The sequence below is a fragment of the Psammomys obesus genome, unplaced genomic scaffold (assembly GCF_907164565.1).
Source record: "Psammomys obesus unplaced genomic scaffold, mPsaObe1.curated_primary_1811, whole genome shotgun sequence".
Lineage (NCBI taxonomy): Eukaryota > Metazoa > Chordata > Mammalia > Rodentia > Muridae > Psammomys > Psammomys obesus.
Window position 1 is genome coordinate 1391186 of NW_026596125.1, and position 26199 is coordinate 1417384.

Genomic DNA, 26199 nt, shown 5'->3' on the forward strand with positions numbered 1-26199 from the left:
GAAGGAAGGAAGGAAGGAAGGAAGGAAGGAAGGAAGGAAGGAAGGAAGGAAGGAAAGAACTCCTGGATCCTTTAGTTTTCCCCTGTAGAGAGGATTCTATTCATCAAGGTGAATGACAGCTGGGTAAGACACCACAGATAAAAGTAACCAGTCCACATCTGGGGATGGCAAATGAGTGGCCATCACCATGCTAGCATTGCCACGGCATCTGAGCTGGATCCATTTGCCCTCTACCCTGCTTCTTCCAGAGCCGGACTTCCTTCTCATCCAGGAAGTCACGGTCAGTGAAATGAGTGGTTCTTCCCAGGCCCAGGTTGCTTCATCTTCTGAACCAGCAGAGAAGGGATTGTTCTCCGGGTTAACCCCGACAACCACAGAGACAGAAACTACCCAAATCATATCTACAGTCAGGAACTTCAGAGATTATACAACCTAGCAAATTAAAACTCTATCAGTTCATTCCCCACCCAAACGGTAGCAGCATCCGACAGCCTACAGCCTGCCTCCCTCCTGGTAGCCTCCTTGGGTCTGTGACATCCACATCCTCCCAATCCCAAGGGACTTTACAAATTGCCATCTAGCCACAACCAGGCTAGCCCCATAGCACTTTCTGAAGCACTGGTGATCCTGTCCCAGGTCACAGCATGGGAGCCTTAGTATCCCTACAGGAGTCCTGCAATGTGATGGGGGAATTTCATATTTTGGAGCATCCCGGGGTGGGGGGATAGAACCCAGGAATATCGTCAGCATGCACTGTCAGTGAGCAGGGAACTCTCTCATTGTTCAACAGCCCCACAGCTAGGGAATGAGGCAGAAAGCATGTGTACTTTCTGCATTCCTAAAGGGTGCTGCTGATGGTTTTATGAATGAGCCCCTGTTCTAAAGTGGAAAAAGACAGGCCTTGGTCCACTGTAACTCTAACACCAGGAGGAGAATCAAGTAGTTGCAACAGAAATACCTGGTAGCTATGAAAGTGGGTGAGCAGAGGCGTGAGGGCAGGGGATGTTGGTAGCTGGGTTTTCTTTGTTTGGGGGAGGGGCTGTTATTTTGTATTCAAGACAAGGTCTGCTTGTAACCCAGGCTGGTCTTGATCCTCCTTCTTCCCCTAAGTGCTGGAATTATAGGCTGGAATAGCCTTAGTCTGTTTTGTTAGCCAGCTCCTGGATCTGCAGATAGGGGAGTCGGCCTTAGAGGCTGAGAGGCTTGCTAAAGGCGACCAGAACTAAAATGTCTCATGTTAGAGATAAAACTTTGGCCTGGGTTAAGAGGTGGGAAAGTTGTGCTCTGTAGACTGTTAGCAGTGGCGTTTGGGGAAGCTAACCTCCCCAAGCCCCTGTTTCCTCATTGTTTGACAGCAGATAGCAACAGCATCTGTAGGGATGCCATGAGGATTTGATGAGATAAAGGCTGTGGCTCGGCGTGGATCATGCCTCCTTCCTCAGAGCCCTGCCAGCCCAGGCTCATTTGTGAAGGGCATCCCTGCGTGCTTCTCCTTCTCCCCAAAGGCGCCAGGAGGGGAGTTTACAGCACCCCTCGCTCCCAGTCAGCCTGTGCCTCTGACTGTCAGGCCCCCATGCATGGGAAAACCAGAGTCCCTTCCCTGCAGGTCCTGAAAGTGTGGCTGTACTCAGCCTAGCCATCCCAGAAATCCCCTGTCCATAAAACTGATGTGTTGGTGGACATTTATCTTGTCTTTCTTGAATCTATCAAGCAGACCCAGGAGGAAAGAGTGCTAAGTCCTGGGCAGCATTCCAGAGTGCTTTGCACTTCGTGGTACGTGACAGTAACACAGGAGGAAGCCGGGGGGGGGGGGGGTGAGGAGGTGTGCAGCTGTATCCACCTGCCTCCTCACCAGCCTCATTTAGATCAACTTCTCCCTAACGGGTGCCCTGAAGCTCTGTGAGGGCATTTGGGGTTGCCACTCCCATGGAGGAAACACCTGCAATGGAAGCTAGATCGTCAAGCTAAGGAGATGGCTCAGTTGGTAAAGTGCCCGCTGTGGAAGCAGGAGGAGCTGAGCCTGGATCCCTAGAGCCCACTTGAAAGGTGGGCGTGGTCTCCTGCCTCTGTGGCCCTCTGAAGGGAAGGCAGAGACAGACAGACCCCCAGAGCTCGCTGGTCAGACAGTCCAACAACCAGTGAGTCCCACTGAGTCCAAAGAGAGACCTTGTCTCCAAAGTTGATGACCTCTGGAACATGCACAAATGCCCATGCATACACACACACACACACACACACACACACACACCTAAATTTATACCTTCATTTCTTTTACACATTGAAATTCCCAAGAATCCAAATTATACGAGGTTGTAAAGAAGGGTTTCATCATTTAAGAAAATCCAGGTATCAACGCCAACACTGCTCTAGGTAGTTGAGTCACCAAACAACAGACATGTGTCAATCAACATATGAGACTATGACGTTGGTGGTGGCTCCGGATGTATTTGCCTGCACAGGGCTATTTCGTATGTCTTCACATGCAGGCATGCCTAAGCACGCCTTCTCCGCTCATTTTTCTTCTACAACTCAATTGAGACAGCGTAAGAAAGAAAGCCAAAGGGTTTCATGTGTGGGTAGGTTATATCACACGCAAATTGTACGTCAGATAGTAAAAGAGGTGTTGTAAAATGGTTGTTATGAAAAGGGCCCATCAGGACTGTAGGGCTGAGAGCCTCTGGGTCACAAGGCCTTACTGTCAAGACTAGGGACTTCCAGGAGAGCAACAGAGGAAGCTGGGAGAAGGGCTCTGTTTGTTATGACACATGACTGCAGGCCTGTAGCCACGCGGCCCTGCAGCCCGGTGCTATTGCAACACAGGCTCTTTGCTGGGTGGTTGCAGGGATAATCAGGGGCTTTCCCCCTTCGGACTAGACTGGAGAAAGCTGTTTCTTGGCAACAGGTCGGAAGCAGAACCAGGGCTACTTACAGAGATCTTCTGTGGCCGCTGGGGCAAAGGCAGCCATGGACTCATACAGCTCCTCGTCACAGCCAGGGTTGAGGGAGCATTTCATGAGCAGGTCTGTGGACAGGTGGGCCATGGACTCGTACACATCCTCAGCCTCCTCACCATGCATCAGCTCCTCCTTAATGTGACTCTTCAGCATGTCCACAGTCTCCTGCAAGGGAAGATGGGCTCATGGCACACTGAGGAACCTGGCTAGCTGGGCACACTCGGGCCACCAGTGGCCTTGAAGTGGGCAAAGACAGTCAAGGATCAGGGTTCCAACTGTTTATCGGCATTCCCCGACTTGCAGAGAGCTCTGAAACGCCAGGCATTGGGCTCTTTTCTCTCCTTTGCCTTACCCTTCTTGTTCTGATCTTTAGATCTTCCTCCAACATTAGTCACAGAGTAAAGCACTTATAGCCTAGCTTGGTGTTCACAGGCCAGAGGACATAAGTAAAAATGACTCCCTCATGAGCAGCTAGTTAAGAGTCAGGCTCCACACGGGCTACACTCCTGCACCCGCCCTCCTTTGGAAGGCTCGTGACTCTCCCTCATTTACAGACGAGTAAAAACAAAGCTCAGAAAATCTAGTCTTCCCTGCAGGGCTTACAGTCTGGGTTTTGACCCTTCAGCCGGCCCACAGTCTCCTGCAAGGGAAGATGGGCTCGTTGCACGCCCTGAGGAACTTGGCTGGCTGGGTAGACTCAGGCCCACTGGGTGCTCAATCCAGAGCTCGCTGATCCCAGTGGGCACCCAAATGACACAAGGAGCCACACAGATGCACAGTATTTGCTAAGGTGTTCCCACACTTGTGCAACCAGGGGTCCCCGAGGGATGGCATCATCCCTGTACCTTCTGGAAGCTTTAGCCAAGTGCTTGACAATGTCTAGGGTTTTCTCCCCCAGTTTCAACATTCTGGATGTCCCCAGTGACAGCTGCCCTTAACGTATCAGAAAGCCTCCCCTGCCCCCCTGCTCCAGATGGTGTGAGGCTGAAGGCTGGCTTCCTTGCAACCTCTGAACAACAACTGGCCAGACTCCGTGGTGTGTCACAATCCTTACTTCAGCCTCAAACCACAAGAAGCTCCCCTCTCATGGTCAGAGGTCACCTGACAGAGGTCACCTTTGATTGATAGTGCGTTAGTTTCCCGGTGACACCCAAATGAACTGAGTAACAGTTCCTTAGCGTTTGGGACTCCAGGTTTAGCATTTGGCAAATAAATAAATAAGATGTGACAATCTTTATAGGCCACTGGTTCTCAACCTTCCTAATGCTGAGACCCTTTAATACAGTCCCTCGTGTTGCTATGACTCCCAATCATAACATTATTCCTGTTGCTACTTCATAACTGTACTTTCGCTACTGTTAGGAATAGTAATGTAAATATCTGTTTTCCAACGGTCTTAGGTAACCCCTGTGAAAGGGTCGTTTGACCTCCAGTTTGAGAACTGCTGTTACAGGCCATGAGCAACATGCACGGCCAGCCTTTGGAGGCGAGGCTAATGGTGACTTAGTTAGGAGTCAAGATGATATGAGAAGTGTGAGCCATAGAGGAGCTCACAGTGCTCTGAAAATAACACTTCCACCTGTCCTGTTATGCTGAGCAGGATAACAAGCCCTGACTTTAGCCTGGAACTAGGTTCAAATCCCATCTCTGCCTTAACCAGAGTGAAGGCCTAGGCACAATCACCATGGCTTTCTAATTCCTTTTCCTCGTTTATAAGATGATGGTCTTCATCCCTTCAACTTCAGAGGAGGGTGGTGAAAATTAAGTGCAATGGGCATGTGCTGACCGCATGAGCTCAGCAAATTAGTCTCCACCCTGAACACAGAGGGGATTTCCCGACAAGACAATGACCAATACAAAAAGACCTGCTGTGTTCAGCACATCAGTGATTTCAAAGTAAAGTCAAGTAAAAACTTTAAGATTATGAGGGCTCTTATGCCCACTTATGCCAGTGAGGACCCAAACAAGGACTTGAACTTTTCTGATTGTCTGAAATCCCTACACAGCCCCCAAAACATTGGGAGGCCCCTCTTCTCCCCTGGCATCACTCCCTTATGGGTTTTCTACCACAGAGCAGAGTTACATTTCTGAAGAAGCGTCAGGCTCACTCCCGTCTGGAGGGAGCAAGCAAGACCTTGTAAGCCTGACTACTCGTTTTGGGGGTCACAGCCAGATGAGCTAGTCTCGAGCGCCCTTTATGAGTTTGAAAAGAAGGAAGAACACCTGAAGGGAGTGGAGTCAGGAACAACTTCCTCCAAGAGGGTGGAGGCGATCCTGGGAGTGTAATAAATCCCAGGCATGGTGCAAGCTTGAACTCAGAGCAGGACTCATGTCAGCGACCAAGACCGGCCTGCCAAGGAAGCTAGGCAGACTCACCTGCCTTAAGTTCAGATCTAAGCAGGGGCTCAGAGAGATGGGTCCCTAGCAGGGAGCATCAACGTTGGCCACCTCAGAATAGAGCCTTATTGTGGACTTAGTGAATTAAAGAACCCATCCCAACACAGTTCACCTGGGCCCAAAGGTGGGCAAAGCAGCTAGGGACATGCCACCAAGGAGTCTTGGAGGTAGTGGCTCAGGCATCAGCCAGGTCCTGTCAGAGTTTTGGGAACGGCCTCAGTGCTTTGCATATGTCAGCTCCTTTTGGTCTAAAAACAACTCTATGAACAGAGCTCTTAGGATCTTTTCTTTTTTTTTTCTTTTTTTTTTTTTTTTAATATATATTAAGAAATGGGAGAAGGAGGCTGGAAAGACGAGTCAGTGGTTAAGAGCACTTGCTGCTCTTGCAGAGGACCCAGGTCCTATTCCTTTACCTATAAGGCATCCCACAACAGTCAGTAACTCCAGTTCTAGGATATCAGGTGGCCTCTTCTAGGGCCACCAGGCATGCATGAAGGCAAAACACTCAGACATAAAAAATAATAATAAGTAAATTAAAGGGGAGGGGACTTGTGACACGCCTGCCTAAAGTCACATGGCTACCAAGCAGGCATAGAAATTTGGACTTAGGCCCACAAAAACTGCCCATTGCCAGAGAGACAAGTTAGAGACAAGATCCACCAGGGGCTTTGATGAAAAGGCAGGCCTGGAGCCACTCTGCGCATGCCCCATCACATGGCCCCTCTCTCTTTCCCTCTCTCGCTTCCTCTTGCCTTGAGCTTACCACATACTCGTCGATGAACTGGCGCAGGTCCCTGAAGCCATGTTTCTCAGCGATGGTGTTGGGATAGTGGCCATGCTTGTTGGCCACGCTGTATGCCTGGAGAGCCCCTGGGCAGGTGAGCAACAGGGCAGTGAGGTTCTTCAGTCCATATTTTGCAGCAAAATGCAACAGGGTGGGCAGCTCTTCATCCCTCTGATCTGTAAGGGCATCAGGTAGAATTAGACTGAAGGGGAAGAAGGTAGGCACAGGATAGATACCTTTGCTCCTGGAGGTAGAGCTGCTGAGCCTCAGCATGCGTGCAGCAGGTACTCAATCATTGCTTACTGGCTGATTGACCTAACTGGTGGCTTCCTTTGGGGGAACCCCTAAAGATCATGTACTCACATGGTAGAGGAAATGATATTTTAATTAGTAAATCTAGTAATTAGTGGCACGTCTTCTGCTTTAAAGAGAGTGGAAAAATCCTTTGGAAATGTTGCTTTTCTTTCCCTGGGGCTAGGGGTCAAACTCAGGGCTTGACATGCCAGGTGAGTGCCCTACCACTGAGCTACATTTCAAACCCCAATCCACGCTGATTCTAAAGGCTTAGACAGAAGCCACAAAGTGTGATAGGAATCCCATTTTGCTCTTCTCTGGAACACTCAACATGTGTCTGAAACAACTGTTTTGTGCTGCTAAGAGATAGATGATCCAGACTGGAGAGATGGCTCAGAAGTTAAGAGACTGGTTGCTCTTTCTGAAGACCCAGGCTTGAGTCCTAGCATCCAATGGCAGTTTACAACTATCTCTAACCCCAGTCCTAGGGGATCTAGCACCCTCTTCTGGACTCTGACTGCACACACAGGTTGCACAGACATACATGCAGGCAAACACCCATACATATAAAATTAAAATAAGGGAAGAAATGTTCTAATAGAAAGAGGTCCATCTGCTTATCTCTTATTGCCAATTTTGTAAATAAGCCAAGAAAACAAGTGGGTTCATGCTGGGGACTTAAGGAATAAATCTCCCCATCCCTTTTCATAATAAATCTTTTTTTTCCCCCCTTTTCATAAAAGTTGATTTCTAGGCCCTGTCTGTCACTTTAGGTGTTTTTTATTTTCTCTTCTTTTCAGATATGTGTGTGAGCTGTAGTTCATGTGCTTTCGTGCATTTGCAAACATGTAGGCATATGTGAGGGGGGTGCATGCAAGCGCACATGTATGTGGAGGCCCAGGATGACGTCAAGAATCTTCCTCTATCATTCTTCTACCGTATTATTTGAGGCCGGGCCTCTCAGCAGACCCAGTACAGCTAGCCTGCTTGCTCCCAATCATCTGTCTCTGACTTCTGGGATTGGGATTTCAAATAGGATTTAAGAGATTCTGAAGATCTGAACTCCAGTCCTCTTGCTTGTGTGACAGTGATTTAATCACTGAGCCACTTCTCCAGGCCTGGCCCTGTCATTTTATTCATGATAAATCCAGCTTCTTGTTCACCAGGATATGACCCTTGGGATGAAAGATCTAAAAATGTCCCCAGGGCCCCATGTTGCCAGGCTATGAGATACTCACTCCTGAGCCTCTGGTTAAGGAATAAGAAACATTTAAAGCTGCGAGGCAAGAACATTCCACGGTAGGAGAACGAATGAGGAGAGGGCGCAGGGAAGAGAATGCCCCTTGGAGAAGGCCAGCAGGTCATTCTCTTCCTGTGTTTCCCGCACTACAGGCAGATGGAACTAAAGGCAGAAGGTAACCAGAGACTTGAGTGCCACCGTGGAGCACCACCACAGTACAGTGGAAGGAGCAGGGGCCCTGTGCAGCATTCCACAAGATATCCCCAGGCATGTGGAGTAACTCTCCTGGCTCCTATCGCTACCATAGAATGTGTACACAGGATCTGCTCTTCCCTCAAGTTACAAATATTTGCGTAAAGCCTACAAAGAGCCAGTATCTGGCGACCCCGCTCTGAGCTGAAAGCCTAGTGCAAAAGACAGACAGCAGGCAAGCCGTAGGACAAAAGGCCCACATGTTAGCAGAGCAGCCCCTGGAGGTACACACTCCTGGAGGACTGGGGAAGGCCTTGCTTCCTGCAGAGATGAAGGGAAAACCACCAGGACAATCGCAACCAAGGCAGGGGCAGAGCAATGGTGTCTCCATGAGAAGATACAGACGAGAGAGGCGTGTACTATCTGGGAACCAAAGAACTGCTATGAAGAGTACAGAGAGAGGCCATGGCAGAAGCAGCCCTTGGGAGAGGCTCATTATAAGGCAAAGGAGTTTGAACTCCACCTAGAAGGTAAATGAGAACCACACGTGTTTTTAGAAGGGAGTCGAGCGCAGTCGTGTACCACGTACTGGCACTTCAGACACAGAAGTCCCATCAGATTAGAGGGAAGCCGACAAACTCCCACCTCCCAGTGAAGCTTTAGCTACCATAACACAGCATAATGCATTTCTTACGTGCTGGTGACGGTGCTGGTGTGAGTGAGCCTTCCAGGCTGGCTGCCAGTCATATAAAAGTATGACAGACCCACCACGTACAGTACGCCATACTTGATGATGGTACACAATTATGTCATTGGCTTTTTATCATTATTTTAGACTATATTCCTACTCATTAAAAATAAATAAATAGATAGATAGATAGATAGATAGATAGATAGATAGATAGATAAATAAAGCTTGCCGTATCACGCCAGCAGCACCCTCATACATATCGCTTAATTTAACTCTGTCTTTTTGGTTCGCCTTGGCGTTGGCAGACAATAACTTATGCCCTACCCACACCACACGGCCCAGGCCACACCTCCTACGGCTGAAATGAGTGCTCACTCACTTGTCATCATGTCTTCTTCTTCCAGCTGGCTGATCCCAAAGAGGTGCAGTCCACTGGCAGGGATGTTGTTCTTCAGGGACTCCGTGAGCAGTTTATCAAGCGTCTCTGTGTTGTAGGGCACAATTTTAAAGGCCTATGTAAAACAGCAAAGATGGTCAGATTGCAAATCCAGCTAGTGCCTGCCAGTCAAGACTGAAGCTAAAGAGCCCCACATAGAAGTCCTCGTGTCCGGAGAGCTTGGGTCTCCTCCTAACAGGCTTACCTGACACATGAACTCCACGGGGTTTGCAGCACTGGACAGCAAATTCCCAATTTCCTCCATGTCAGTGTAATAGCTGATGGTGGTTTCACATACCACCAGGTCTCCAGAATACACCTTCAGACAAACATTCCCAGATGAAAGGTCTAAAAAGAACAAAAGACACGGGTAAAGTGCCAGGAAGAACAAAAAGTGACTGTGAGCAGATGGGTGTTACATCTGAATGGTGAAGCACCACACTGGAACTGGAAGGATGTGTCAGAGGTGAGCTGGGAGGAGATGAGCTGGCCAGCATGTCTGATCTCATACAGAATAAGATCTTCATTGGGTTGTCAACTGCATTTTTAAAGGATTTTCATCTGTTTTGCATAATTTTCAGTATTTATTTGTGTGTGTGTGTGTGTGTGTGTAAAAGTAACTTTTATTTCCCTGTTTCAATTGTTGTCTCTGAGGCGTACTGCCTCTGTCTGCTAACCTAGGCCTAGTCCTGGAAGCGTCTAGCTTCTGTACAATCTAACCTAGGCCTAGACCGTTTCCAGCCTCTGAGACTTCTCATTAATAAGCTCACCCTTTCCTGTTCTTTCTGAACTTTGGGTTGACTGGTTCAACTCAGCTGTTCTGGCTCAAACTCCTCTCCCAAGTAACTTATTCATTCTGGCTTTTCTCTTGGCCTCTGAATTTCTCTGATTGGCCTCAAATTAATTCCAATAATCTTTTCTAATTGTCTGGCTCCTTCTCATTCTCTGGCGTAATCAGCCTTCACCTGAGTTCTCTCTCTCTCTGCAAATCATCTCTCTATCACTGTCCCAGTAAAAAACTGCTTTCTATGTCTGCATTGCCCCTTAAGTAGCTTCCTTTTCCTCTCTCTTCTCATGAGAGTTGGGCATATCCTATTCTGTCAAACCTTTCTCTGATTAATCTCTTTTTCTGGCACTCAATTAGACACCACTTTCAAACATGGGTGCTTCCGTGTTTACCTTCATTGTTTGGGATTAAAGGCATGTACCACCATGCCTGGATGTAACCTTTCTTTACCTGAAGCTTGCTCTATACCAGGCTGGCCTTGAACTCAGATCTGCTTGTCTCTGTCTCCTGGATTAAAGGCATGTTTGTATTCCAGCCGGATCATAGACCTACAAGGCCTCTGGATGTGATCTCTTGCCAGAACAGCCATATTTCTGAATTAACATTCCTCCATGTGTGCTCGTGCTCAGCGAACACATGTGAAAATGCACATGCATGCATGGGTGCAGATGCCTATGTCTTCAAGATGCATAGGACCCTCCTGGAGACTGAGTTACAGGCAGTTTTGAAGGGTCCAATGTGATACTTGAAACTGAACTTGGCTTTTCTACAAGAGCAGGATGTGTTCTTAACTACTGAGCCAGTTCTCTCTAGCCTCTTTTGTTGAATTCCTCAGGTCTTGATGAACAATAAACAAACAAACAAACAAAAATAAAATAGGGTTTAAGGTGCTTTGTATGAAGATCTAATAGTCACCAAGGGCTAGAATCCTGGTAGTTAGAGAATAACACTTTATTCCTGCCACCCTGAAATCAGGGTGTAATTCGGTGGAATCAGCTGACTTGCTTTGTGGCTGTCTGTACTACGTGCTCTTACTGGGGTAGGAGTTTATACCACCGGAAGAGGTTCTGATGCGGAAAGAAAAAATTAAAAATACACCAACCACAAAGATTCAATTCACCAAAGAGGAAATGTGAAAAGTCATGAACGTGGAAAATTATTAAACCACACTGGTAATGCAGGACATGCAATTAAAAGGACTCACTGCTTTTTTAAAGCCAGCTTAGCAGTGCTGAGTGACAATGCCCAGGGGTGGAGATGGTTTGGTGAGCAAGCCGGAGGACGGCAGCTGTGCAGAATGCTCTCCTGTCAGCACGGGGCCACTTACCTGGAGCCTTCACGGAGACCGTGTACTCATTCTCCAGCGTGCCTTCCACCCTGATGGAGGGAGAATCCTCAGGGGAGAACTCCACTTCTGTTGACACCCTCTCATCCAGCTTGCATCTCACAATGATGTACACAGTGGTTTCTGCCTACAATGGGAGACAGGTTCTGGTCTCTTTCCCTCCTGCATCCCTTAGGGTGCTGGGTCAAAGTGTGTCCCAGCGCCTGGAAGCCCAGCTCGCTCTCTAAGTGAGGATGGTCCTGGCCACAGGCTCTCAGCCCAGTGAAGCAACTTGGGAAAACAGACTAAACATCTATAAACCTTTACAACAATTAGATGGAAACTTATACTCATAACTCTCATTCTTTTAAGCCTAGGGATTATAAATGTTTATTTCATTTTATAACATCTTAAAATTGCTTTTTAAAAATTTATATATATATAAAAGGAATTTAAATGGTGTCATCATATAATGGGGAAAACAACACCCAACTAGACATCATATGCTACCAAGTAAAAGTCCCAGTACCAGAAATGGGTTACATCTCTTTAAGTCACTGGCCAAAGTGGTCCGACACACACAAAAATAATTACAGGTTATTTGCGATGCTATTGATTGCCCTCCACAACCTGACACCAAGACCCTATTGCTGAAGACACCACACACTCACGACATCAAACATCACGAGATCAAGTTGGTGCACAGCTAAAGCTTCACCCCTACCGACTAGCATTCACAGTAACAGACGTGCACTACTGGAGAAGAAAAGTAATCATCAATCAATCTCACTCAGGTACAAACCCTGTGATCTACAGTAATGACCTTCCTGCAAGACATACTGCTGTGGTAGTGGCATAAATGTTGTGAGTAACCAACCACTTTTTTAAAAATGTGTTTTAAGGCTCACTCCCATAAGACAGAACCCATACCTGACACTGTTAATGAGGCGAAGAGCCAAAGGTTACATAGATCATTGGTACTAGAGTAAAACCTACTACCATTATTCTGCTAAAAGAACATAGCAATAAAATGGCTCCTAATGACTGTTGCTATAGCTATAGATCAGTACATTGGACATTAAGAAGCTTCCCCTCGTAATAGATAATTAACACAGAGACCCACAGCTGGACAACATGCAGAAAGTGAGAAAAAGCTGGAAGTACTCGGCCCTAAATGGGATGTCTTTATCACACCCCTCTCCTCAGGACTCAGGGATCTATGCAGAGGATGATGCAGAAGGATTCTAAGAGCAAGCAGCGGACCACTCCAAGGAAACAGCGTTTTCTAGACACAACAGAGTTGGTGCGCATAAGAACTCCCAGAGACTATGGCAAAGTACAGGAGACCTGCACAGGTTCAACCCAGGCTCCCTAGCACAGAGAAGCACAAGTGGACACAGAGTCCCAAGAATAACCAAGAAGTTAATAACCAAGAAGTTATTTGCAACTGACAACTTCTGGGAAAGAGAAAATCAGTTTTCTCCAACGGAACATGACTAGGTATGTCAACCACACTCCAGGTTGGCTTCATACTCAGTAGCTGGTCAACACAAAATTGATTCTATGCTTCTAAATGTGCTTGTTTGTTTAGTTCGGTTCAATAAGATTTTTCCCTTCCTTTATTTCCTTTTTTCTTTTTTTGAGAGAGAAAGAACATAAAGTTTGGTGTAAGAATCTGAGAGGAGTTGGGAAGGAAAAGAATATGAACAAAATAATATGTGCAATTTTAAACACCCCCCCCCCGTTTTTACAAAATTTCTATAGCTTCAGATAATTGGATTTTTAGTTTTTGAGACAATGCCTCACTGTGGAGCCCTAACTGTCCTGAACTTGCTATGTAGAGCAGGCTGGCTTTGAGTTTAGAAGCACACCTGCCTCTGACTCCTGGGTACTGGAATTAAAGGTATGTGCTACCATGCCTGGCAGACTCTATTTATTTTTTTAGTCCTTCCCTGGACTAAACGCTTCCCTAGACAAGCGTTTGTTGCAAGCATGGCCAAGTGACCAACAGCACTGCCACCCCGGGAGCAAGTTAGACAGACAAATTGTGAGGTGCCTCCTGCCACTGAATCAGGGTCTGCACTTATTTATTTTTATTTTTTATTTTTGGAAGCAGGATCTCATGTAGCCCAGGCTAGCCTCAAATTTGCTATGTAGCTCATGACCTTGAACACCTGATTCCCCAAGCACTAGCAGACAAGCATGTACCACAATGCCCAGTTTTTATGTGGCATTAGGAATCAAACCCAGGGTTTGCATGCATGTTAGACAAACGCTTTACCACCTGAGCCACACCCCCTGCCCCAGAGGACATTTCAGCAAGATGCCCAGTTAACTGTAAGACCTCACACTGGACTTGCCAAAGCATCCCTAATACAAAACTCCAAAACACAAAATGCTCTGACAATAAGTCAAAAGTTCCATGCTTGAACTTTTGGCCAAAGCCCAAATGCAATGGAAGTAATATGCTCTATAATACTGTCAGGCTATGTATAATGTCTATAGGAAACATAAGCTTTGTTTTAAAATATATCCCATTATACATACACAAATAATCCAATATCTCCCTAACCCCCCAAATTCAAAATCTGAGACATTTCAGGTCCTTAAGCATTTTGGGTAAGGGGTACTTACGTTGTCTCTTGTTTTACTGAACTTGGCAATGGTTAGCTTAGACAAAAATCATTAGGGCTGGGCCCTCCCCCAAAACAGAAAAGCAAGGAGAGATTTCTGGCCAGAGCTAGTCCTCAATCATTCATTTCAGGACTGTCATATAGTTGTCACAGTCGCCTTTTACAAAGGCCTGCAGAAGTGTGTGCCAGGCACTGTGTTATAACAGGGCCGGGTTGTGGTCCAGGCTGCTGAAGGCTATTCTTCAAACACACATTCTGTGGCTGTCCTCAATCCTGCCATACACACCTGGTTCTGCACCCTACCCCAGGAAAATGAGCAGCCCAAAAGAACGTGTGTCGGTTTGGTTAGCAGTCAGAACCCACCCCCAGCCCAGACACACCCTGGGCCCACAGACCTAGAGTAAGCAACTAGGATGATCCTAAGTGTTGCCCTAAGTGAGAGGGCAACAGAGAGGGAACAGGAAGGAGAGCGTGGGAATGCAGGAGGAAAGTGTGACGAAGCACAAATGGGCCCCAAACACACTCACCACTGCACCTGGTAGTCTGACCACACAACCATAGGGCAGTAAGCCTGAAGTGTCCACATTGGCCTAGCTGTGAAGGGAAAGAGTACAATAGTCTGGGTTTAAAGAGCAGGGAGTGGCCAGGTATGATGGTACACACCCGTAACCCCAGCACTGCGGAGAGTGAGAAAGGAGGATCACAAGTTCAAGTCCAGCCTGGGCTATGGACAAAAGACTGTCTCAAAACCTCAAGAATAAAAATAAACAATGAAGAGCAGAGAATGGTGGGGACCAGGCTAGAGGATGCATGTCTTATGCCAAAAAAAATATTTTTTAAATAAAAAAATGAATAAAAAGAAAAAGAAAAATGTACAGAGCCCCACCAGTCACCTCAAGACTAACATCACATTCTGACTCACAAGACACTGAGGAACAGCAACTTTTATACCTAATTTTTAAAACACTCTGAAGTCCAACTGGAACATGTCTGAGAGTCTAATCCAGCCTGAAAACCAGCTGGCAACTCCTATGTAGGGAGCTCGTACCCAGCATCTCGCAGCCTCAGCTGCAGAGGAGAAAGCCAGAACCACACTTCTCACTGCCAATGTTCTCATGCCCCATAGTCCTGAGAAGCCACAGCAAGCTTTAGCGAACAGCATGTATCCACGGAGAAAGCATTTTTCTGCTCGAACCTATCCACAATGCCTCACATTTTATCAGGGAAGGACGTTAAGAACCATCTACCATTATGACATGAAGTCTCACACACAGCTCACTTGCGATTCTACAACCACCCTGAAAAATGCTAGCCACAAACGGTGTAGGCGTTTAGCCAACCTTTTCAGCAAGCAATATTGGCCAGCAAGTTTCCGCCATAAAACCTTAAAGCCCTCCTTGAGGCCAGAGTAGTGAGCAGTTAATGAAGAAGCAGACTCCCTGAATGTGCCACTTCCTCTTCCCAGGGCTGGGCCAGCTGGAAGACATGCAGGCCTCTAACCTTGTGGTATCTCACAACGCGCATGTCTGCTGGTGTCCTGTCTGCCCTATGTTACACATTCAGAAGACAAAATTCTTACATTGATGACACATACACTCCCAGGTTCAATTCTCAGGCTTAAAGGAGCAATTCATTCAAGGCCTTGATGATGGGGGCCCCAAGGGAAGGCCATGGTTATAACAAGAGGCACCCCAATACCCTCACACCCTTCACTACAGCAAAGGCATCTACTTGAAAAGTGAATGCTGTGATAGGGCTCTAGCAGGTCCCCAGGATGCCTACCCCACAGCGAATGCGGTCCGGCTGCACCACCATCAGGTTCCCAGGCGAGATCTCTGGAGGCAGGTTTGTCTGCTTTGAGAAAGGAAGCGCTCTCTCTTCCTCAGGCTCCGTGTCAGTTACTGAGTCACAGCCAGAATCTACGGAATACAGGACACAACTGAATGGGAGTGGAAAAAGGAGAACGGGTAGACATGCTTCACCCCTAAAAGCCCCACACGTCACCATGTAGGAAGTGGCTATGAGTGTCACACAAATCCAAGCTGAAGGGAGTGGCTCACTAAGTCACAAAAGAGGATCCAGTGGGGAAAAGACAACCACTTTGTAGGCCATAGGGTGACGGAAAAAGGACAATGATGTGAGGTAAGGCCCAAAAGTTTAAGGCAGGCAAGTCTAGGTTCAACCAACAGGCTTCTGGAAGCTTCAGCTTCAGGTCATCCTGCAGGGCTGAAGGGTGGCAAAGAAAATGGAATCAGGAAGAAATTGCCTACTTTACATGAGAGTACGAAACGCTACAGAAAGCCACAGGAACTTGGGGCAGATCTGCCCAATGTCCCCCTCTGTCAGCAGCAGTGAGAAGCAATCACTTTCAACAAGCCCAAAGTCGGGACCACTGGGTTCCAGATGAGTACCATGGCCACATGTGCTAGAAGAGTCAGAGATGGAGACTGGGGTGGATTCTTAACAGCCAATTCGCCACCACCTAGAACCACTCAAGAAGTTAGCTTAGACCAGAATCATCCAAACAAGCTTGGTCTATGGACACAACTGGGGAGGGAAGCTGTCTTGATTGCTAATTGATGTAGGAAGACCCAGCCCATTGTGGTGGCACCGTCTGCTAAACAGAGAGTCCTGATTTATACAGGAGAGGAGAAAGCTAGTTGAGAGGAAGCAGGAAGTGTGAGTCCATTTGTTTCTCTCTGCTCTTGCCTGTGGACGTGATGCAATGTAACACAATGCAATTGGATGGGATGCAATGTGATGCGATGAGGTGCAATGTGATGGAATGTGATGCGATGCAATTAGATGGGATTTGATCGGATGCAATTCAATGCAATGCAACGAGATGCAATGTAATGATGCGATGAGATGTAATGGAGCACAATGCAACGGGATGCAATGCAATGCGATGTGATGTGATTTGATGTAACTCGATGTGATGCGACACAATGGAATGCAATGTGACTAACTGCTTGAGCTCCTACCTTGGCTCCCCCTTTTATGATGGTCTGTAACCAGAAATTGTAAGCCAAACAACCTATTCTTCCCTAATCTGCTTTCAGTCCGGGTGTTTAATTATAGCATGAAACGAAACTAGTACACAGACTCCAAGCAGGCAGGCAGAGGTGTGCACTCGTGAAGGGCACGGCAGAGATGGTGAGACAATGGTGAGAACCTATAAGACCTCTTCAGAGGGGCTCTTAATCAGCACCTAGTGACCAATAGGCCTCCTTGTGAAATTATGCCCAAGACTGTGCATATGCCCAGATACAGATGACAAATCTACACATGAAAAGATAATTCACACCAATCTTATCAGGAAAATGCGAATCAGAGCAGCACGACATACCATCTATTAGAACGGAAAAGATCTAGAAGAGAGATGACACCAAATGTCTTCAAGGACACACAACACCAGGAGCCCTTTAGTGGGAATGAGCCCCTTTGGAAGCACCTTGGCGATTTCTTACAGGATTAAGTATACTTTACCGTTCCCTCCTACAATCATACTCTTTGGTGTTTTCCCAAAGCTGTTGAAAATGTATGTACACAGAAAAACCTGCACACAGATGTTTATAACAGCTTTCTTCATAGCTACCAAAAGTTGGAAGCAACCAAGACATCCTCTAGTAGCTGAATGGATAAACAAACAGTAGCACAGGCAAGCAAGCATGGAATACAGCGCTAGACAGAAATGAGCTCACGGGAGAAGCAGAAGTTAGTTTTTGTCAGCTTGACACAAGTTAGGGCCATCTGGGAGGAGGGAACCTCGACTGAGGAAAATGTCTCCATTAGATGGACCTGTAGGCATGTTTGTGGGGGCATTTTCTTGATTAATGAATTGATGTGGGAAGTCCAACCCACTACGGGCAGGGCCACCCAGGGCACAGTGTGATCCTAACAAAGCAAACTGAGCAAGCCATGGAGAGCAAGCCAGTAAGTTTAGCTTCCTTATCCCTCTACAGTGCTTGCATCCAGGTTTCTGCTTCTTCGTGATAAACTGCAAGCTAAAATAAACTCTCCCTCTCCAGGGTGCTCTGGTCGTGGGGTTTATTACAAAAACAGTAAATAAAGGAGGATGCCAAGTGAAAGAACCCTGTGGACTGCATGGTTCCAACTACAGGACACTCCGAAAAAGACAAAACTATTGGGGAACAAATAATCCATGGTTGCCAGGGCTTGGGAGGCGGGAGGAATAAGCAGTTGGACTTCATAGATTTGGTTTTTTAGGGTAGCAAACATATCTTATATGATACTATAAGGTGGCTATACACCATTATACACTGTCCAAATCCACAGACTAGGCAGTGCCAAGAGTGCACTGTGATGCGCACAACACTGATGGGCTTCTGTGTGGGCACACCCATTGTCACCCTTGTACCGAGGAGGTGCTGGGTGTGGCTAGTGTCGAAGGCCGAATGTGGACCAGGGCAGGAGTATAGGAAACCCTTGTGCTTTCCACTTAGTTTTTAATGGAAACCTAGAACTGCTCTTAAAAGCAATCTTTTAAAGATTAAAACAGAAAAAAAAAAAAAAAAAAAAGTAAATCGCCACAAAATAAAGGAAATGGTTGGTAAGAAAATGACACAACAAGTAGCTCTGGCAAAGGAATGGGGAAGGAATGGGGTACCATGAAACTCTTCCTAATTCAGAAGACTCCAAGATGAAACTGAGATGGACTGAAATGCAAAATAAAAAGAAAATTATTTTTAAAAATTAAAAGGTGGAAATATGGTTGGATGTATTATATGTTTTGGTTTGGGGAAAGATTTATTTAACAACCTAATTTAACATTTTAGTAAACAAACAAAACAGATGGAAAAAAACTAATAAAATGTAGTATATCCATGGAACGAAATTATTCAGCTATGAAAAGGAATGAGGCATTCATACGTCCCATGGCAGAGATACATCTTGAAGACATTATGTTAAGTTAAAGAAGTCAGGCACAGAAGGCCACACACATTACATGATTCCAAATATCTATGTTCAAGACGGACAAACCTATAAAGGCAGAAAGTGGGTTAGTTCTTGCTTCATCCTATAGAATTTGGGGTGACTGCAGGGGGTAACTGAAGGTTATAGAATTTCTTTCTGATGCTGGGCGTGCTGGAACAGGCCTTTAATCCCAGCACTCAGAAGGCAAAGGCAGGAGGAACTCTGTGAGTTCAAGGCCAGCCTGGTCTACAAAGAGTATCACCATTCACTGCTACAGTGGTACTCTTTGGTATTTTCCCAAAGCTGTTGAAAATGTATGTACAGGCAGGACTACACAGAGAAAACCTGTCTCGAAAAATAAACAGACAAACAAAAACAACAACAAAAATTATTTCTGAGGTGATGAAAATCTTAAGAATTTATTGAGACAATGCACAAATGAATATACCAAAGACAGTTGAACTGAACTCTTTAAGCAGGGGATCATATTTCTCATAACACTGTTATCCAAAAACCCAACAGGAAATAATAAACTGTTTAGAAATTTCAAAGTAATCGTAACAAGAGGCTGATCTCCTATATGAAGAAGATAAGAAATCTCTTTAAAAACATTCCATGCTCAACAAATGACAAAACAGAAATACAAACCACTTCCCCACTTGAAAAGCACGGTGTCACTCATTCTGAACAGCCATCAGGAAATGCAAAAGAAAAAACATGACAGGTCCCCTCACCCTGCAACAAGCCCAGATCTAGCAGAAGAGAAAGCCAATGAAACACACACACATTTGGCTACATAATTCTCTAATTCTTTAATCCCAGAATGCAGGAGATGAAGACAGGATCTCCGAGTTCAAGGCCAGCCTGGTCTACTTACCAAGCTCCAAACCGGCTACACAGTGAGCTACACAGTGAGCGAGACTTTGTTCTCAAAAAATAAACATGCACGTTACTTTCAAAGTTTCAAGAGGCCTGTTAGAGAAGGATACAAAACTACATCTTTCATACTGCAGGACTTCAATATTTCTAAATTCATTTTCAAAGGTCAGAAGAAAATATGTGTGACTTTTCCCTTCCTGTTTGCCTCTTTCCTTCTCCTTCCCTCCTTCCTCCTTCCTCCCTTCCACTCTTCCATCCTTCCCTGTACTTTTATATTTTCCATAGTGAGAAAGCCCCACTTGATTCTGGGATGGGGGCGGGGGGGGGGATGAAGCTCGTGGCTCATTATCCTGGCATTGAGGCCAGAGGAACCTAGAAAGGCTAATGCCAAAGGCCAAACCTCGGCTCAGCCAGGCTGTGTAAGCACTTCCCTCCACTGTCCATGGGGGCTGCTTTAGAGAGCTACCAGCCACCAGCAGCGTGGGTTCAGGAAGTCAGGCAGGAAGTCCACCCCGCTGCTGCTGCTGGTGACTGACAAGCCACAGAGGTAGTACAGGTACACTACACACAGAGAAGCTATGACTCAATGGGGCCCCTTCAGCAGAGTCAAAGCGTCTAAGGAAAAGCCAACTTGGCTGGCACAATCACCACCTGAAACCACTCTGTCCAGTGTGATGAGCCCAAGCTTCCCTTCTTGAACAAGGATATCCCTCTCTGATGACAACGCCGTGGCTTCCGGCATGAGTGAAAGCTCTGGAAACCCACCACCAGTGTAGAATCTAAAGATGCCAGTAGACTCTTTGCTGCTTAAAACACAGCAGCATCGCTCAGCTGTCAGGAAGTGTATGGCACATTTGGAAACTGTTAGGAGATGCTCTCAGCCAGTTTCCCCAAATCTCATCTGTAGCAGATGCGTGCGACAGCTACTCAGATTCAGGAAACCATTGGCCCGATTTCTCTAATTCAACAAGGACAAGAGAACAGCATGTTTCACCCTTTGCCTACTGCCAAGTCCCTCGTGGGGAAACTGAGTTGGTTCTTAAGCACTTCCACACTCTTTATTGGGGAGTTTGGGTGCTTTGTTTTGTTTTGTTTTCCTAGGGTCTTTGTGGAGGCAGGATCTGCCTGTCTGTAGTCCAAGATGGCTTCAAAATTCACAATCCCCATGCCTCAGCCTCCCGAGTGACAGGGTTATAGGCACACAGCACACGCGTAGCTTAACCTCTTTTTACTCTCACCAGGCCATAACTAGGTCCCGCCATGGGATTTTGGTATTGGTTGGGTGTGCAACTGCTCTGTGGCCAGACACTGCTACGCTTAGTGTTGAGGCGTTCACCGCAGTTCTCTGGACGCTGCTTTCAGTAGAGAAATGAGATGGGAGAGATCCGGGTCCTTCGATGCCACTCCGCCCTCTGTGCCTCATTCACAAGATCCCTGCTCAACCAACCACATCGTCTTTGAGTAAACAAATCTAGTCGCCTCAACTTGTATGGTTTGTAGGTTAGTATGTGTCTCTTGTCCATGTGACAGAGGCAGAATGAGAAGCACAGTGTGTCTCTGCAGGTCTAGACAGGGTCAACACAACAGATCCTTATACACGCAAAATCCACAGCCCTTCTTTTCCTCCTTTAAAGGGGGACTCTATTCCTCATTGACTTTGGGGATGGCTATGACTTTTCAACATAATTAGCCATGTAGTCAGACCCACAACTAAGCCACACTGAGCAGCTCGCCCTAGGCAAGAGGGCTGCTGACACATTCACCATAATTACTAATCACAATGACAATGGAAGCTACCTTTCACTGAGTGTCAAGGTGACCCCTCACTAATCCCCAGGCCATCTCCCCACAGTCCTGGGAGGTGGCGATCAGTGTCGTCTTCTCATTTTACAGAGAAGCACTCAGGCCCGGAAGGGATGAAATCGCACAGCTGAGGTGAAGCAGCAAGCAGGGGCCTGTGGCTCTGGGCTTTCTCTGTGGGCAGCAGAAGTCAGTGTCACGTGCTCCTCCTCAGCTGGGCTGTGCAGCTCAGGAGCCCTGACTTGCACATCCACCGTCTCGGAGGCCTGGTGGTGCTATGGTATTGCCGGCACTGCTGCTTGTAGTTCTGTGACCTCCTCCCAGGGTGAGAGGCACATTCCACAGGGTTAAGTCAAGAGACAGTTTATACAGTCCTGACCAGCCAGGGTCTTTCATGTGCACGTGGTCTCTGGCCCATAGTGACGCTCTCCCTTTCTGGTTAAGTTTTCCCACCACAGCACTGACGGCCTCTTTCACTGAACGGCTGGGGCTTCTGAGTCTATACTCCATAGCACAGGGCAAAGAAGAATGGTGCCTACTGACCTTGAAGGGCCTTTCTCAGACTACACAAGCTCCATTCTCATATGGTGGATGCTACGGCTTGGGTAAGTATAAACAAATATTGTTCCCAAAACCAATTGCAAACGCCACTGTTTTGTATTAATGCTATGCCAAGGACAACACAAAATATAATATAGGTTATTTAATTTTACCATAGCTGGGAGATTGGTGTAATTCTGCCCATTGCACAGATAAAACTAAGTGAGTTGTCCAAGTCACACAGTGAATGTTGTACGAGAATATAACTCCGTACTCTATCCATCTATCCATCTTCCAGGGTTCCTCACACTGCAAGCCTTGCACTCTGATAGGGCAGGTGTGAACACTTTGTCTCTGCCCACTGTTTGTGCACACACAAACACACACTTGAGAGAGAGAGAGCATGCATGCACACCCACACACATACACACATAAAATGACGTAATACAAAATTGTAAAAAGCATTCAGTTTTATGTCTTTCCGTTCTCCTAGATCAAGAAGAAAGGCTGTGGCTGGAGCGATGGGACAGCAGTTAAGAACACTGGTTGATCTCCCAGAGAACCTGGGAGCACCCACATGGCAGCTCATAATTACTGTGACTCCAGTTGGGGGAGGGTGTGGTTCAAAGCCCTCTTCTGGCTTCTTCAGGTACTGCATGTGCAGGGTACACGGATATATATTCAGGCAAAAATAAAAGAATATAAATAAATAAAATCTAAAGAAAGAAAAAAGGAGAAAGCCCTTTCCACACAGTAAGAGGACACTTTAATTCTCCTCTGGGATGCTCAGATCCCTCTGCACCGTGAGGGGACCAGTCCAAAGCTCACAGCCTTCCATAAGCATCCAAATAAGGAATGCAACGCTGATGTTTAGTTTTATTGTCTTACTATTTTATGCATCTCTCTACATCAAAAACAGTAGCTTTTATTTCACTTACAGTAGTAAGGTTTACTTTAAAATAAATTTACTTGGATTATAAACATGAATTGGCTAAAGAAATTATTAAATACCATGAACACATTTCGGGGCAAGCGTAGTTGGAATGACTCACACAATCTTGTGAATGCAATTAATGTCACTGAATTTTATGCTCAAAGCTGGTTTAAATGACAAGGACTATGATACATATATTTTACCAAAATAATACACCCAACCCCATTGAATTGCACACATAAAAGAGTTCATTGGATGTTCTGTGTATTATATCTCAATAAAATTGTTTTTTCAAAGCAATAGGACTATGGTACAAAAATAGGCCAAAACTCCCATCATTAATTCACAGATTACTGAGTGATCAAGGAAAGACATGTTTTGCTATAATTCTTCCACTTTGCTGATATTTATTTATTTAGAGTTTTTCTATGCTTTGTGACCCAGGCTGGCCTCAAATTAATATCCTCCTGCTTCAGCCTCCCAAGTGCTGGAATAACATGCAGTACCATTCCCAGCTATTTCTGAAAAGTTGAAATAAGGTAAAGTCATGATGTGAAGGCAGTATAAGATGTGCAGGAACAAAGACTGAGGGAATGGCCAGCTAAAGACTGGCTCTACTTGAGACCCATCCCATGGGAGAGAACTAGTCCCTGACATTATCAATGTTACTCTGCTATGCTTGCAGACAGGAGCCTAGCATAACTCCTCTGAGAGGCTTCACCCAGCAGCTGAGGGAAACAGATGCACATATCCACAGCCAAACAGTAGTCAGAGCTTGGGAAGTCCTGTGGAAAAGTTGGAGGAAAGACGAAGAGAACTGGAGGGTCAAGGACTCCACAAGAAGACCTACAGTGTCAACTAAGCTGGACCTATGGGGATCACAGAGCCACCAATAAAAGAGCACTGCACAGACTGGTCCTAGACACCCCCCCCCCCGAACATGTAACAGATGCACAGCTTGGTCTTCATGTGGATCCTCCAACAACTGGAGCGGGGCCCTCTCTGACTCTGAGGCCTGCCTTTGGATCCCATCCCCTAACTGAGCTGTCCTGTCTGGCCTCAGTGAAAAAGGATGCGCCTAGTCCTGCAGCGACTTAATGTGCCAGGGTACATTGGTACCCATGGGGGACCTCCCTGTTCTCTGAGAAGAAAAGGGGAGAGTGGGAAGGTATAAGGTGGGACTGGGAGGAGGGGGGGCTGAAATCAGGATACAAACTGAATAAATAAATAGATAAATTTTTGAGAAGATGTGAAGAGAGGAGGAAGACTTATAGCAAGAACATATTAAATTATTCTAAATTTTGGATGATGAGGAAAAAGAAAGTTACCAGAGAAGGAATAATGACCTTCAGCAGAACCAGAGCTTTCTGTCAACCTAGTTAAACAGGAATGAAACAGAAAGAGGTCAGGGCCGAACACATGTGTCTGTATTCCGGAAAAGGGTCAGAGGCCAGGCTAAACCATGTGTCTGTGCTCTGGAAAGGGGTTAGGGCTAGGTTGAACCGTGTGTCTGTGTTCTAGAAAGGGGTCAGAGGCCAGGCTGAACACATATGTCAGTGTTCTCAGAACGGGTCAGGGCCAGGCTGAACATGCGTGTCTGTGTTCTGAAAATAACAAGAGACGGCTCATCAGTCTGTGACCAAGACTTCAAATGTGGCTAGCAAAAGGTGTGAGGGAGCCACAGATTTCTTGCAAGAATGTAGAAATGAGTAACCAAGCAATCAAGGGGGGATGGGGAGGTGTTCATGAACAAAAATGTGTCTTTCCTCTGCATTTATATACAAGGTTCAGGACCTCAGGGGACAGCCATGGAGCAGGAATATAGAATTGCCCTACCTCCAGAGAAGCTTACAGTGTTTTTTTCCACTCAGAATAAAACATCTCAGCTGTATGTTACTCATGCTCATCTGTTCTACCTACGTGACAGTGACTATATCGTGAAACAGCTATTTCTCAAAACCCTGAATAAAATGTTCCAACATCTGAGCTTGCCATCCAGTTTCCTAAGCACAGAATAGGTATCAACTGATCATGTATTGCATGTCCCGAGGGAGAATGCCAAGGGTGAGGCTTCCATTGTTTCGGCCCTTAAGGCCCTCAGTTGAGTGGGAAGATAGGGCTCTGTGTGAAAAATGGCGAGACTTCTTGCACAGAAAACTGTAACTGTAACTACATCAGGTGAGCTAATGTCCCAAACTGCTCAGAGACGTGTGAACACATTACGAATGTGAGCAAAGTTTAAAGAAGCTGAACTAAAATGAAGAAAGCACCAGTGAACAGAGACATGCTTGGTCAGTGTATGTCTAAGCCCTCTGGGAGGTGAGCTGACTCTTCTGAGAAAAGATATAGCATTGTCCAATGAACTTAATAAAATCTTTCACAATGCCTTTCATTTCACCAGTGAATACTCAGTGCTTCTCATGGGTTATTCAATGTCTTTCAGGTTCCACCAAGGCATGTAAGGGTAAGAAACTGTATGTATCCTCACTGTTGCTGGACCTCCATATCTGAGGGCAGGAAGGACAAAGGTAGGACTGAAGGCACATAAGTATGGCAGGCAAGTGATGCGCTGCCGCCACAGGGAGCAGTGTGGAGCACATTCTACATGGGAGGCTGTGAGGAAAGGAGAGTTCCCAGAAAGCCATGCACAAGGATTTGGCCTCCATATTGAAGACTTAATGTTAAGAGATATTCAAAGTGCAATTTTATGTTGCTAGAAAAGTTAAAGGCTTTCTTTTGCTCACATTTTTGTTTGGCTGGATGGTTTTGTTGTTTTGGGTTGCTTTTCTAAAACAGGGTCTTACTCCGTAGCTTTGGCTGGCCTGGAACTCAAAGCAATCCTCTTGCCTCTGTGTCTTGAGCGCTATCTTTGCTTAGTTTCTACATAATTCCAAACACTTAAAAGAATATGCCAGCACTCTTGGAGTCTGGTCAGAACTGAAAAGGGGAGTGGCCGACCACCCCATCACACCCCTGCAAACTGTGCCTTCAAATGCATGAAACAGCGCAAACTGGTGGCCCACAATGTGACCAAGACAACATCCTGCCCTATCTGCTTCCAGGAACAAATAAGGTGCTATAATTAACCGATGTCTGAAAAAGTACACAACAAGCATGGTCTGTGACACCCTTGGAAAATGATTCTTAACTGGGCTATAAACATTTCTCCTGCTTGCACTACTCATCTTGTTTATATTTGCTGGTAACCTAGAAATGTAATGTCCTGGCCGTTGTGTGCCTTGGAGAGCACAAAAGAAGATGCCAAGCCTGGCTCTGACCCCAACTCCTCAATGTACAGACTCAAATGCAGTTGTTCACCTTAGTTAGCTGAGGCAGGAGAATGGCTGGCACTGGCAGGACTCAAATATAGAGTTTC

General features: G+C 46.2%; 1 protein-coding gene across 1 annotated transcript in view; it reads right to left on the reverse strand.

Annotated features, from left to right (window-relative positions):
* The window catches only part of Pik3ap1 (phosphoinositide-3-kinase adaptor protein 1), a 111962-nt gene that overhangs the window by 45190 nt on the left and 40573 nt on the right, over positions 1–26199 (reverse strand). The window contains exons 3-8 of the mRNA XM_055591704.1: positions 15515–15651; positions 11103–11247; positions 9194–9336; positions 8932–9064; positions 6115–6311; positions 2930–3119 (exon numbers count right to left, since the gene is read on the reverse strand). Coding sequence (XP_055447679.1) covers positions 2930–3119; positions 6115–6311; positions 8932–9064; positions 9194–9336; positions 11103–11247; positions 15515–15651 — 945 coding nt within the window. The remainder of the gene's footprint in view (positions 1–2929; positions 3120–6114; positions 6312–8931; positions 9065–9193; positions 9337–11102; positions 11248–15514; positions 15652–26199) is intronic.